At 33.5% G+C, this 15,289-nt stretch overlaps 1 protein-coding gene across 34 annotated transcripts in view; it reads left to right on the forward strand.

Moving 5' to 3' along the window:
- Positions 1–15,289, forward strand: part of NRXN1 (neurexin 1) — a 703,785-nt gene that overhangs the window by 72,393 nt on the left and 616,103 nt on the right. For 22 of the 34 annotated variants that reach the window (XM_068675787.1, XM_068675785.1, XM_068675788.1 and 19 more), the window contains 2 exons: positions 2,456–2,485; positions 3,284–3,295. The exons of 6 other annotated variants lie outside the window; for them this stretch is intronic. In XM_068675787.1, coding sequence (XP_068531888.1) covers positions 2,456–2,485; positions 3,284–3,295 — 42 coding nt within the window. The remainder of the gene's footprint in view (positions 1–2,455; positions 2,486–3,283; positions 3,296–15,289) is intronic. 6 more of the 34 variants (XM_068675789.1, XM_068675799.1, XM_068675803.1 and 3 more) reach the window with 1 other exon arrangement.

Below are 15,289 nucleotides of genomic sequence, written 5' to 3' on the forward strand. Positions count from 1 at the left end.
GGTAGATTTATTTGTATCATTTTGAAGCCCTCTGTGGATTGTACAGGTACAGTAATAGCAATTCTTCACACTTCCGTAGCCTTCATCCACAGATTGCAAAAATATAAAGTAAGGTAAGTATTGTTATGTTCACTTTACAAGTAAGTATAAGTGACTTTACTCCTTCACAAATAAGTAACATACAGTGTAAAGCAAAATGCAATGTCTTGAGAGCTAGTACTAAATTTTTTAATTGATGGATGTTTGCTTTGAGCAGTCTTTTTTTTTTTTTTTACATTCATTTGGCTCTTAAAATTCAAGTGCTTTCTATGTTTTCAAGAGGCTTTAAAAAATAAATAAATTGCCATTTATGTTTTTCAAATTGTATAAAAATTATGTATTTACAACTGACCAAGCTCACATATCATATTGCTAAAAAGAGTAGATATCAGGCAGTGACAATCTCCAGAAGCTAGTCTTTTCATTTAAGTCCTTATAACTATAAAAGTTATATTTAAATGCAAGCTAGGAAGAGATTACCCTCTTTGTCTTCCCCTAGGAGACATGACAGTGATTTCTGTCACACCTTCTAAGAGCTGAAAGAGCTCACAAAAATACAGTAATTGAATCTAATTTATACAATTTTGATAAAGAAAGCAATGTTCTAACATTCAACTAGTTTCACTTTCCATTTCTTGACTACAGTTAAGGTCAAGTCAAATGTCTGAAACTTTTTATTATAGTTATCTGTACAAAAAAGTTTTGTGCCAATAGACAAATTAAATAACCAGGTGAAGAGACTATTATTTCCAGAAGGTCATGCATCAACGGACCAAGCTGTGATGTGCAACACTGAAAGAATAAAGTTGGACTGTGGGTCTTTACGGTTTGTATTTTCAGTGTGTGTCTCAGTTGCAGAAACAGAAAAAACACGTGTGGACACATTTCTATTAACTAATATTGTGCAGAACAGAACAGCTGTGTGATACTTTCCAAGTAATGCTTATGTAGGCATCCCTTCAGCATCACACTTAGCTCTCACTCTGTTTAGCTCCCATCACTGGTTTAAGCCTCAGATCATCCTGACAGCTGCAGTGCAGTGTCTTTGGAAACTGAATCTATTGTTCAAGAGATAGGGCACACCAGACCTTTCAGTTTAACTATCATCCGGGAAGGGTGACATTAAAAAACTCTAACTCAGTAAAACCATTGTTAGCCTATGAAACAACACTTGAGATTTTGAACTGACGAGATATGAATCCTTTAAGACTGATTGCAGCCAGGAGTATCTTCTTTGAACTACCCCCAAGTACTATGAGTCATTTGTGCGCCTAATTTTCTTTGTGAATTAGAAATCACAGGAACTCTCTAGGAAGTCTGCTTTCCAATAAAGAGCAAGATATTTTATTGCACACCTTCTTTGTGTGAATTATCTTTAATTAATTGCAAATAAGAAAATAATGCATCATTTTTTATAGTTGTTGGAGAAGAGAAGCACATTTAACACAAGCAATTAAGAACTTCTAAAATGGATCCTAAAACAGCTAAGAAGAATAAACCTGTTAAACCAGATGTAAAATGTGAAAAATCCTATTTCTACAAAAATGTTCTCTCTACAACACATTATTCTCAGTAAGAATATAAGTATCATTTTATTAATGTGCAATTAGAAAAAACAAACAACAAAAAAAAGCTGAATATTTTTGGTTAAAGTTTAACTAAATTTGGTCCTGCTTGAGTGATTACTGTTATGAACATCCATTTTGAAATGTCACTAAACCTATACTGGTATGATTGGATTTGATCTCATAACACAAATATAACACAAAATCTATTTCTCAGGAATTTATGAAGTAGTCTTAAATTGTCACATAAATTTACTTTATGGCTTTGTATTTTATATTGCCTATATAATAATTTGCCTCCTCTGGAATATATTAATTGTACTCTCACTTTTCACACAAATAAGGAGACATCCCTTGCATTATCATTTCGATGTGATAAAGAAATTTTGTTTAATTACCTGAAATGCTCATTTTTATGAGGGGAAAAAGATCAGACCCAGCCCATTTTTCAGGTTTACACTTCTCCAGGTTTTTAACATAATTGCGCAACTAGAGGACAGGAAGTCCTCCCAGCCAAGTATTCAAAGCAGTGTAATCAAAATAGAATAAAGACAGATGGAATATTAAAGGAATTGGTTGGATTTGAAAGCATTCTATTATTTTCTGGCTTCCCAACTACTGCACAGAAGAAATGCACAACAAAACACTACCCAGTGTTTGAATTGCAGTTCTATGACTCTTAGCCCAAAGCATTCCAACCAGTGGCTGAAAAATGCTCTTTGATTTCCGTCTGTGATACAGACATCTCATAGGAAACAGATGCCTGTCACAAAACATTTTTGTCACTGTGACAACACCACCTTCCCATGCTCCCTTGTTCATTGCTGACTGTGCTCTTGTTTTCCTTCAAGGTCTGGCGCACCTGATGATGGGCGACCAAGGTATGGGCTCTGTTCCTTTTCCACTCTGCTTTCATTGTTTCTTCTTGTTCTGTAGCTGCTTTGAAACCATCACTGCAAATGATGGGCAAATGCTTGAAAGCTGTCTTTGGCTGCAAATAAACATGTTAAACATGTGGTTTTAGTCACATCCTTCCTTATTTTTTTCTTTTGTTTGCTCCGTAAGCTTTTGTCCTTCCTGCCTCCTCAACTCCCCCTCTCGCAATATAATAACTGAAAAGAGGTGAGAGAAATAAGAAGGTGTTTTAGAAAATTTCATGTATTTATCAGAAAATGCAATTATGGGTGATTTTATGAAAGATAAATGAAGCGCAAGAGCACTCCAGATAGTTCCTGAAAGAAGATACTGAGCTTGTCACATTGTACGCATTGAAGAGTACATTTACATTAATGCATGGCTGATTGGAAACGTGCAGAAAGCACCTGCTCCTAGCTTTTGGAATGCTAACTGTACAATTTTGCCACCTAAAGAAATCAGTGTTTTTCTTCTCCTAACCCATTGTCCATGTTAATATTGTATCACTCCTTTTTATCAAAGCATGAGTTATTTCTATGTTTCGCTGCATGTACATGATTGGAAAAAAAAATAAACTGAATCCCTAATATGACATTGATTGCATCTCCATTTGTCTACAGACACTTATACTTTGTCTCGTTTCATGTTTAGATATTATTGCATTTACATAAAACTCATGACTCTTACTGTTGTTTCTCTCCTCTTCTTATTCTCTTTTTGTCTGGAAATGCTTTCTTCATGGAACCATTTCACCAAATCCATAGGTAAAAGTAAAGGTATTACATGATTTTCTTTATTTTTTAATGCCATCAGTATTCTTAATGTATGTTTAAGTAATGCTAATAAATGTAAATCTTTTTGTACTGGTAACATGAGGTAGGTATATTTTTTAAGTAAATAATTCAGGGATATTGAGGTAAGGAGAAGTGTCCTATCTAAAGTATAGGCTGACTTATTTAAAGTTTGTGTCCTGTTTTTGTGAGAGATGTAGAGATGTAGCAGTGATAAAGGAGACTACAGTTATAGAAAGCATTCAGGATGAAATAACAACCACTTTTTGAGGTATGCATTTTTCTGTTTTCAAAAAATAATAGTCTAAACCACCAGGCACAGAAAAGAAAAAAAAAAAAAAAAACACACAAAAAAAAAAACTTGATGGTGTTCAACAGCAACTCTCTGGAGATAATCCGTCCACAACTTGATGTAAGTTTTAAATCTGAATAGAACTGTTTTCAGCAAGTCTCTGCTATCAGCTGATCACTTTACCCTGAGATTTTCTTTGTAAATTAATCACTTTGAGTCTGTCTAAGACAAGAATTGGACAAAGGAGTGATGGAGAATGAACACCTAAGAGAAATGTGGGTTATATTTAATATTTTTTTCACTTTTTTTTTTTTCTTATGTGAAAAATACCAGCCATGTTTACTTTCTAACTCCTGCAGGGAACGTGTGGTCAAGACTTTTCCTGTATAAATAAACATCAGGTTTGCTATAAGGATACTCATTCACAGACATTACATACATACGTTCTTATGATAAGTAGATGGTCATTAAATGTAATTAAATCTGTGGTACAGATGAATTATAAGGTTCTGTTCGTCCTAAGCCTTTGTCAGGCTGTGCCTACTCTTGGTATAAATCAGAAAGTAATGTAAATCAGTAGTACTTTGCTAACTAGTTAAACTAGAAACAAGCTTCCAGGTCCCTCGCTGTTGTGGCTGATTCAGTGTTTCTGAACCTAGAAGGTGCATATGATGCAAGCCTGTGATTACAATCCTTTAGTGTCTCATTCTTCTTCATATGAGATTCTCTTGAGTGACTACATACTATCACTAGGATAATATGTAAAGGGTTATGAGTGTTCTAGACATATAAATTTTCTTGTTTAGGAAAAGTTTTAAGCAAGTAGAATAAAAAAATGGCCTACTGATTTCTTTGTCTTGCAGAATTGTCTCATTTGTTGGTTGATCTTTGCTGTGTTTTTCTTAACTGTACCTTTTATGTATGACTTCCTTATTGCTTATTATGGCTACTTTATTCCATAATGGTATATGTCTTAGGTGGAGTTACCTTAAAATGACATTTTTTATTCATATAAATACAGTCTTTAATGGAACCTTAATATTATCGATCACTTTTGTTATTATTGATTTTTCTTTCTGGTTTATTCTATACATGGAATAAATTATGTAATACGTCCAACAGTGATCTTTTTTTAAATTTTATTTTATAAAAAGATGAAAGCACATAAGTATTATGAAAATACATTATGATTGATGGTTAATGTGGAAAGCAGATTTTAGCCAAAACAAAACAAAACAACAACAACAACAAAAAACAACACAAGAAAACAAAAACACCACAATTATTGTGCAATAGTTAGACATTTATATCTTTGTTGTAAAAGGATTAATAATTATATTGATAAAAAATGACCTTGGATATACTAGTTACATTTAACATTTAAAGATATGCCATATGACATAATTTAAACACCACTCATCTAATCATTCTAGTACACTTTTCTTTTCACATTGTACTTTTTTTACTGTTTCACCCTTTTAAATGGAAATACTGATTACTATTTTTTGATAATCACAATACTTCCTCTGTTTATATAATGGTGTGTTTGTTCAAATGGATGGACGGGGTTTATATGTATACAAACACTGTTTACCTATAACCTCTGTTTCAGGAGGTTATATACGTAAATACCTATATACATCATATCCTCAGTGAAAGGAAAATGGTCCCATTTTGATGACTATGTAGTAGCTACACTAATATCCACTATTGAAGCATGTGACCTTGAAACAGCTGTGATAACACACATTTATAACACATGACTTTATAACTAAGTAGGAGGTTGTTGGAAAGGTAAGAAGGGACAATAAGGGAGCTTTAGGTTGAGTTCTTTCACATCTGTTTCAATCTTTCATTACAATTTCAGTTCCTTAAGAGGTAGCTAATGTCAGTTACAAAAGAGATGACAGGATTCTGAGTGATTATACCACAAAGAATAAATTATTATTAATAATAATAATAATAATAATAATAATAATAATAATAATAATAATAATAATAATAACAACTTCAAAAAGATCTACTACATAATTTGTTAAGAAGTGTGTAAATGGCTGAACCACCACCCATTTCTTAAATCAATGTAACTTCAGAATGAGATACCTCAAGGACAGAACAGTGACAGGCCAGGGTCCTGATGTTGATAGCGGAAGGAGAGGAGAGGAGAGGCAGACAAGTAGTACAAAATCCAGTACTATCTCAGTGGATGCACCTGCTGTTTGCCATTTAGTTGCAAATATCTCCTGAGATACTCCAGGTAATTTCCTGACAAAGTTTTTATTAAAGCAACGTCAATACTAACAAAGCTGTCGTGGCCCCTTATAGAAAGGAAGAAATGGAGTTGGGGAGATGTCACTGTGCTGAGGTATCTGTCAGTACTTAAGGATATATAACTTGATCTATGTACAGAACCAGGTGACATAAAGCAGTATAAAACAAGGAACACATGTAGGAGTTTCCCTTATAACTCTAGAGCTGTATGAAACCTATTTTACCTGACCCATTATATAGCCTGTGCCTATGCTAGGAAGAGCCACAAACTTTAGTTTTAGTGACATTCATTTAAGTTCTGATAAACATTGTATCTGTTCAGATGTTGGAGCTTTTGTTTTGTTTTTTTTTTTCCTGGAAACTACCTATCTGGTTACAAATTCAGCAGTAGAGTTGTTGCAGCTAGCGTGGTGGAAAAACATGTGCAAGGCAATGCTTATAAATGACATTCGCATTTTTTATTAAACTGGTTGAATATGTTACTTAAAACAATTGTTGGAATTCAAAGAAAACCTTGAATTTGAGCCCAAACAAATGTTTTGCCAACAGAAATTTTGTCTGCCTTCTCCAGCTTCTGTAGGTAGTCTGATAAAACTGTCATTTCCACATACAGGCCTTACCTCATCTAGAGTTGAGTACCTCCCAGATTTTGTGATGAATAGCAGTAGAACTAAGATTATATTGCAACTAACATAAAATGCTCAATTTCTTTATTTTTTCCCCCAATATGTTCTATTCTTCTCTTCCTTTACATTTTCTTTTGATATACAAGGAAAGGGTTTTATAATTCTACAATATAAAGTGATGTGTATTGCTTCCTTTTTTATTGCAATCCTCTTAAGCTTATACATATTTTTACCTATAGTTTATTTCTATGCAAATAACCTACTTTTGATTATATACACTTTTTTTTTTGACTATATACACTTATTCTATAACTAAACATCATGTTCAGATTTTCTTCTATTACTTTAGATACTATATGTGGTTTTAAATCATATGCGTGTTACTCAGGTCCATAACAAGCTATTAAATGATATCTCGCTGAGCAATAAATGTTTCAACTGAAAGATTGATATTGCAACTGAAATTTATTGTGTTAGATTACAGGCTTTTGATGTGTTGGTATTTGGTATACTTCATATACATGCTTAAGAAAGACCTTGGAATGTCAATATTTATGTCAACTTCCTTGCCAAAAATGGGACGTTTGCATTTGCACAAATTATCATACATTATATGTAAAAGCAGAGTGACTCAACTGGCTATGAAAGAGCAGAATTTTATTGATTATCCATCCCATAATGCAGTTGACAAATAGAAAAATAAGGCAGTGAAAAATTAAAATAATATGAATAAACCTTTGAACAATTGTGAGTATTAAAGTTACATGTTATAGCTAAGCAATTTTTACAGATCATGGCATAGTGCTTGTTTTTTGCAACCCTAATACCTCCTCTAAAATCATATTAAGTGGAATTCACTCATTAACTGAATACATACCACCACTAGTTCACCTTGTTATGATGACTTTCATTTTTATTGTTTGTAAAGAACTAAGACAGTTTCGACTTCTTGTGCTCTCTGAAATTAATAGGATTGTTGAGCAGCCTATCCTCATCTGTTTTTCTCTGTGCTGTTCCAAAGTGGGTCTGAGAGTCATGCATCCTCCAGCCTTCCTTGACCTGAGCCACCAACAGTCCAGAAGCCATGTAAATGCCTTGGTACAGCACTGAGCTCTAGCATGGCATATTATTTTTCTCTTGCTGCCCAGTTGACATGGACTCGGTTGCATGTGTTCTTAAGTGTATCCGTCTTTTTCTTGGATAGAGTAAAACATGGACTTAGGACTTCCTTGACTCTCTGTTCTTCACATCATAATATATTCTAGGTGAGGGCAATTTATTTGAAAAGCTCACTGCTAGATTTGAAGTGAGATAATTTACGGGGTTTAGACAGAATAAGGTTGCTAAGCTTGGATAACTGAGATTATTTCAAAGTCATATTCTATTAGAAGCACGAATAACCTATATTGTTCAGCTCAATCTCATAGTTGTTTCTACTGATAAAATAGAACAGATCAATGATGTTTAAAAATTTATCCTCAGGTCCAATTAAATATTTAACAGGTCCCAAACATAACGACAGTCTCATATAATTTACAAAATGATCAGCACAAGAATTTTAGAAATATTCTGCATAAAAAATACTTTTTTTTTTTTTTAATAAATATTTCTTTTTAGAGAAATTAAGGAACTTTAATCATAAAGTTTTTCAAAATATTCCATGGAGCAGTAACTATACATCATTCCTGTTTTATCATGACCTTTTTTTTTTTCTTAAAAGATCTTCATAAATATATTTAAATAGTGACTGCTGTTTGCAAAAAGTATTGTAATTCACTTCTTGATTTTAATACATGCACCTATAACCACACACATCTGATCCAATAGATACTTACATTATCTGTCCATTTTGATGGTTAATTTCTGCAAACATTCTTTCAATATCATAATGAACTATACTTCAAATATTTTAATGAGGAGGGTGAAATATTTGTGTATTTAAAGGTTGTGATGCATTAAAGCAAATAATTGACTCGCATTTCACTGTGTGATATTTCACAAATGTAGAATATTATGTTTTGAGCTGCATATTCACATTTATGTTGAAATGTGATCAATTAATGTTCCATAGGGAGAAAAATGCAGCAGAACATTACTATGTAAGAAATTTTCTGTCTAAAGACTGTGGCTTAAGAAAATAAGCAATGTCAGGAGTAGAAATGAGATGTATGAATGAGAGACAATTCTGTCTTGAGACGCATATGCCCAAATTTATATCTGAGATAGCTTATCCGTGGTCGGCAGTATAAAGATAAATTGTAAGGACCTGCTGTAGATATCAAGAAAACTATTTGAAGAAAGAGGAACACATTTATTTTAACAAAGTGATTTTTCTGCTGTGTCACCACATGATAATGTCCAAGCCATGCCATGAGTTCTAGCACCTTTCCATAGTTCCATATTCTGAGCCATTCCAATGTCACTCAAAATTATCAGGTATCATTTACATTCATATACATATATATCATAAGCGTTCTGTGAATTCAGAGGAATGACAATAAATGTGAAACAATGGATTTTATGTAAGGAAAATGGTTTATTTCCAAAAGCGTTGATCTTTTGCTGGGTCCAGAAAACATTGTAGTATAAGATAGTAAAGATTTTCTGCTTCCTCAGCACTGTTCAATTTATGAGCATAGATTTCATGAGAAGATGTACCCATCTCTGGGTACATTCTCTGTTGTCAGAGAACCTTTAAAAATAATATTAAAGCTCTTTCAAGATGAAAGATAAATCTTTCAGGCCAAAAAGTAGGTGGGGATTTACTGAAGATGAGAGACAGCAAACTGTTACTCTGTACGGTTAAAAAAAAATAAAAATCTTTTTCAGTATTTTCAAGCAGGTAAGCAATGATGCAATAGGAAAACTAGGCATTTCTTGCTAAAGGAAGCATTTATTTTTATTTTTTTTTTTTAAAGCGATATTTATCTGTTACACTAGCAAATAAGAATTAAAAGCTGCAGCAGTCTGTATCTTATCACACAAATTCCATGGGAGTTTGATACAAATTTCATATGTATCTCCAGTGATATAGAGATTTCAGAGTTGTATCCAAGTTGTATCCAAGATTCCTTGGTATTCTGTAGCATATCCTGGAACCTCCTTCTTTATACCTTTATTGAATATCTAACAGCATTATGGAGCCAAACACATCTTTAGAGTAACACTAAGGATTACAGCTTTATTCTAGGTTGCACTATGGGGATAAACTCAGTCATTGGCAAATAACAACTATAGTTATAACAACTAGTCAATATAGTAATAACAACTAGTCAAATAACAACTATACAAATTAAGCCGAACAGATTCTAATTTCTATTATTTCAGTAAAAACCAAAAAGCAATTGGAGATAGCACATCTCACCTACAGGAGTCTCAATTGAATTTAATCAGGTTAGAATCACACTCAGTGGAGTTTCATCAATTTCACTAGGAGAAAGAGGCCAGAGCCCTAAGCAGAAGAATTTTCAAAAATGGCTATGATTTGTCTACATCTATACTTACTAAATTTAGTAGAAAACTATGACAATCTCTAAAAAAAAAAGCTAAATTTAATGAGAATTAAGAAGGTTTAAGAATTCCATAGAACTGTAGTAATATAAGTGAAAATTTGGACTATTCTCTCTAAATGTACGTCATAACAATATCTTTCCACTGAGAATGACTCCCCATAAAAGAGTTGAAAAAGATACGTAAAGAGTCTCATCAGAGTTAATTGTTCCTGTGAAGAAACAGTGCTGTGCACAAGACTTTTAACACACTCTCTTAACTCTATGGTGCTTTATATTTCTATGGCAGTGTACCAAGCTACTTAGAAACAAAAGAAAATTTGAATTATCCAGTCTCCTTTAAAATCTTTTAATTAACCAACATAATTTGCACTTATATATGTCTTTCCTGATACTCCAAACCTTCCATAACCCTGTCATTCTTAATTGCTTGAAGGTAACTTTCTAACTTCACTTCAGGGACCACCCAGAACAATTAAGTATCGGTAGAACATTGAAACTGAGCAGTGAACTGGGAAATTCAGGAACACAAAGGAGAAAACTTTCATAGGAATTGAGCCTGGACAATGGACCATGGAATTTGCTACAAAGTGGCACTTTCATCATTCTTTTAATGATTTTCATACATACTAACCTGATATCAAAATATCTTTTTCTTTCAGGCATAGGAGGAAAGAAAAGCAATTAAATCTCTTTACTGGAATCATTTACTCTACTGAAAGAAGTAACATCAGCTAGATTTGTTTGCTGTTGATACCCACACTAATTTTATGATGAGTACACACACAGCATTTAAAGTCTGTTTCTGTAACTTGTTAATGTGATTTAGAGATTCCAGTACATCTTGTTGCCTGCTTAAAGTAGACCTTTATTCCTAAGAAAGGGAAATGTCTGGGCTGACTCACTGGTACCTCCTAATGCTGTAGAGAGGCTACCTCAGATAATTGTGATGTTGGCATTGTAGCATTGACTTGACTAGGCTCTTTATATTGGTACTGGGGATGGGGGTGAGGTATGATTTCAGGCAGAAAAGGAATGGTGAGGAAATAAAATATGCTGGGTCTAAATCCTTTCATCTGTCTTTATGTATTTAGACAGAGAATAGGCTACTGAGAAAGCAAAATTTATCAGTAAGTGAGTATAGGCCAGTAAATTTTTATTGTAATTGCCCATACTTACTCATTCATTTGGCCTGTGTTTAATACCACAAGCTATTGTTAGCCCATTGTCAGAAGGAGTATACAACCAAAGAGAAAGAGATTAAATTTCCTCCTGTGACCATTAATGTGCTTATGAATTGGAACTAGAAACCATAGCAGAATGATTTCTGACAGGCTATACTGGTAATTATATAAGCCCACTCTCACTTGTTAGCAACACCTTTCTAGGATTAAAAATTATAAATAATTTGCCTGATTTACCTGTTCATTGACCCTGAATATATGTATTAGGAAGAACTTGGATTATATCGCAAAGGTGCCAGATAAGCATTTTCCCTCTCAAAAGGGCATTGCAGGCATTTTGCTAGTAATACAAGGAGCTGGTCCTTTGGTATTTTCAGTTAATGACTTTGCTTAAGAATTTGGGATTATGAGGTACTATACTTAGTATTTGCACTAGTCCTTAAGGAATCTTCAGAAAATCATCAAGCTCAGTTACAGGCAAATCACCATTGTAAACTAATTTTGCAAGCATATGAGATACAATTTTCTTAAATGACTATCCTTATGATTTTACTATTTAACCTGTGCAAAACAACATGTAAGTTAAATTTAAAGCCAAATGCCTTTTTGGCAATGCTGTTTTCACTGTGAAAAGATGTGTTTTAAATGGATGTATGATATTATTATTAACTGTGGCTGCTGACTAGTCATATAGTTTTCAATTTTAGTAGAGTTATTTAGGAGTTATTATGTTGAACTGTAACACTGGTGAATATTTACATCACCACAAGGATGATGTGAGAGGTCATAAAATTCTTATTCTATTTTAATTCTAATCTACATAACTGAACATCCCCAGATCACTGTGGTACAAGTGTTGGACAAGTTGTGTTCTCATTTCACCTGAATACTTGTGCAGACTATAAATTTTGGGGGTACGTGAAGGTGCTTACATCATTATGAACCTTCAAACACTGCTGTGTCTGTTTTAGTCATGAACTGATTTTTGTGTGTGTGTCTTTAGCAGTCTTTTGGCTCTATAGTCCTCTGCAATAAATTATTCAAATAAGGATCCTGTTCATTATTGTAACTGGTTTGGAAGAAAATTCAGACCTCATAAAAGAACATATAAATCCTGAGTGCAGGATTGGAGAAACAAAGGTAAAATTGGAAACTCATAATTTTATGACTTTTGTCCTACATATGTCTCTGTATAGGAGATACACATCCATATATGTCCATACATCATATATTAGACTAAGAAAAAGATCGATGGCAAGTCTATATTCTGAACGTTGACATAGAGCCACCTGAGCCTCACTGTTAGTCTACTGCTACATATCCCTTCAGAACAAAGAAAGGAGCTGTTTAGACAACTGTGAAGAAAATATATTCCTCTATTCCTACTGAAAATATTAAGAAGCACAGAATACATAGAGTAAAACACCAATTCTAAAAGGACAAATTTCTCTACAATTTTAATGGCATATGCACATTTAACATACACACGTCTGCATTCAGAATATATGTGCAAATGCAGATATAAAATTGCCCTGAAACCATTCAGTTTTGCTATGCTTCATACGTTACCTCTCAGAAATGCCAGTATCTCAAGTTTTTGATAATGAAAATATGTAATAAAAATGACTGCCATGTCTCCACCCATAAATCACTACTATGTTTCATTTATTTTCTCTTCCAGGAAAATACATGCATTTGATTTTTATTCATTGGTCTAAACTAGGTGTGAGACTTGTACCTTGCATTGATCCTGAAATGGATAGCCGTGTTAAAGAAACAAGTTTTCAAAAGTTCTGTTTTTTATTGAGCTTTTATGGAAGTAATACAAAAGTGTAACTATTATTTTCCTTTTCAGAACACCTACAAGATTTGTATAAGCTCTGTATCTTTTAATAATTACATATAACTCTCAAAAATGTACACATATCTAGGTCATGCTAATTACCCACCTTGGGAGGCAAGAATGTGCCTATACTTCTCTACCTAGCTGGTGTACTCTTGAGACCGAAGTCGGAAGAGCAGGGTTTAGAAAAACTAAAAATACACTTCCTAGGATCTTAGTCACTAAACTGCTTAAAAAGAAGGTCTCTCATGTTGACAGCCTGTAATTTGTATTATTCAGGAAATAAGACTAGATAATCAAAAACAACCCTTCTGGCCTTGAAGCCTATGAATCACATATAATGGAGAAATTACTGTGGTAATGTAAGAAAATTATCAGACGTCACAGAATCACAGAATCACAGAATCACAGAATCACAGAATTTCTAGGTTGGAAGAGACCTCAAGATCATCGAGTCCAACCTCTGACCTAACACTAACAGTACCCACCAAACCATATCCCTTCAAAAACAGCAGACTCAGTTTTATTTTACAAGGAATAATTTTATCATATTTCTTGCATAGATGAAATTATGCATCACTGAGTCCCCAAAAACACCAAATGAAGCCATAAAATTCCTTATGGACTAACTGGAAAAACATGCAAAGCATTCGCTTAAGTCGGAACCTAAAATGAAAGCTGAAACATTCAAAGAGAAACCTCCAACATGCATGAAAGCACGCATCAAAAATTATCGATCTTTCTCAAAGTTCTGTCGAGCTCTTCCACAAATAAATTCAACATTTTGCTGTGATCATTTGTTTTGAGTAACTTATATTGAATGCTATGTATAATTAAATTTCAAGAAAATTAATTCATTCAACATTTTCATGTAACAGGGAATCCCATATCACATTTTAAATAGTGTATGGGGTCTTCCAGAAATGAGGTTACCATGCTACACAGTGCTTGCTATGCCAACTAAAGCTGGACAAAACATTTTTGTAAATTATTTGCCCACATTAGTGCAGCAAAACTGTAGCTGTTCATTTTGTTCTATGATAAAGGGAAAAATGCCTATGCAAAGCCGACAAATTAAACAAAGAATAGAAATTGTGATCTAATCCATAAAATTTTAAAAATCAGAGGCCAAATCAGTCCATAAGAATGCTATAAGTTAGACAGAAGAAAGATACCAGCTTCTTAGGACACAGGGATTTAATTTAAAGACTGTCCCCAGTCTTCTAATATTTAGTTTCTCTTTGAACCTCAGAATTCAATTGTATATTCACTGTCAGTTAAATAGTCTTGTTAGTTGCAGTATGCTCACACAAAAGGAGAGGATGGAATCATAGGCTGTTTTAGTGAAGGACTTATTCTACATCAGAATGATCTTTATTCATGAAGACTTCAAATGCTTCATTAATCTTCAGTTTTACTGTAGCCAGGAAAAGATCCTGTTATTTGCTAAAATTAAAGAAGACAAATGGGAGTTTGCAGTTTCTCCATGAACATATGAAAAAAGTAGGGTTTATTTAATTCAGTAAAGTTAGAATATTTCTAGTCAAAACTTTTCCCTGATAATACATGTAAACCGTCAGAAAGGAGAAATGCTGACTGTCAAGGTATACATCAATTACTAATTACTAATGTTCAGTTTAATACCATGTAGGTCAACAGACATTGGGTTTTTATCACCCTGTTATTAACAATTATAATATTATATAATATAATATTATTATATTATGTCTGTATATTGTATTATGTCTGTATATTTCAGCCATTATAATATAATATAACGGCTGAAATATACAGACAGACAGCTGAGTATGTGCCACTGGGAAGAATACAGTAGCTTTATCACTTGGAAAAACAACAACAATGACAAAACATCAACTATCTGCTACAAGTTTTTTATTTTATTCTCTAATTATTCACCGTATAATATGGAAGCAGCTCTGTGTGTAGTAAATAGGAGGCCTTCTCTTCACCACATCTGTCTTCATTTTTTAATCCACCTCTGGCCCTAATGAAGCTGGAACTTACCCATCAGTACACTTTCCCTTTGGGAAAAGCCATAAGCAAGTGGAAAACAGGACACTCAGCCTGCTCTCTTAAGAAAATCCTGAACACTCTTTTTTCACATCTCTGGAATGTGTTCAAACTGTACCAGTGCCACACCAGATTTCAAATATATGTCCATAATTCCTACCGTGCTGCTGTTCTGCAAGTGTGCCAACTTCAGATGCTCTGTGAGTAGCTTTCTGCTTGGGTT

The sequence above is a fragment of the Anas acuta genome, chromosome 3 (assembly GCF_963932015.1).
Source record: "Anas acuta chromosome 3, bAnaAcu1.1, whole genome shotgun sequence".
Taxonomy (NCBI): domain Eukaryota; kingdom Metazoa; phylum Chordata; class Aves; order Anseriformes; family Anatidae; genus Anas; species Anas acuta.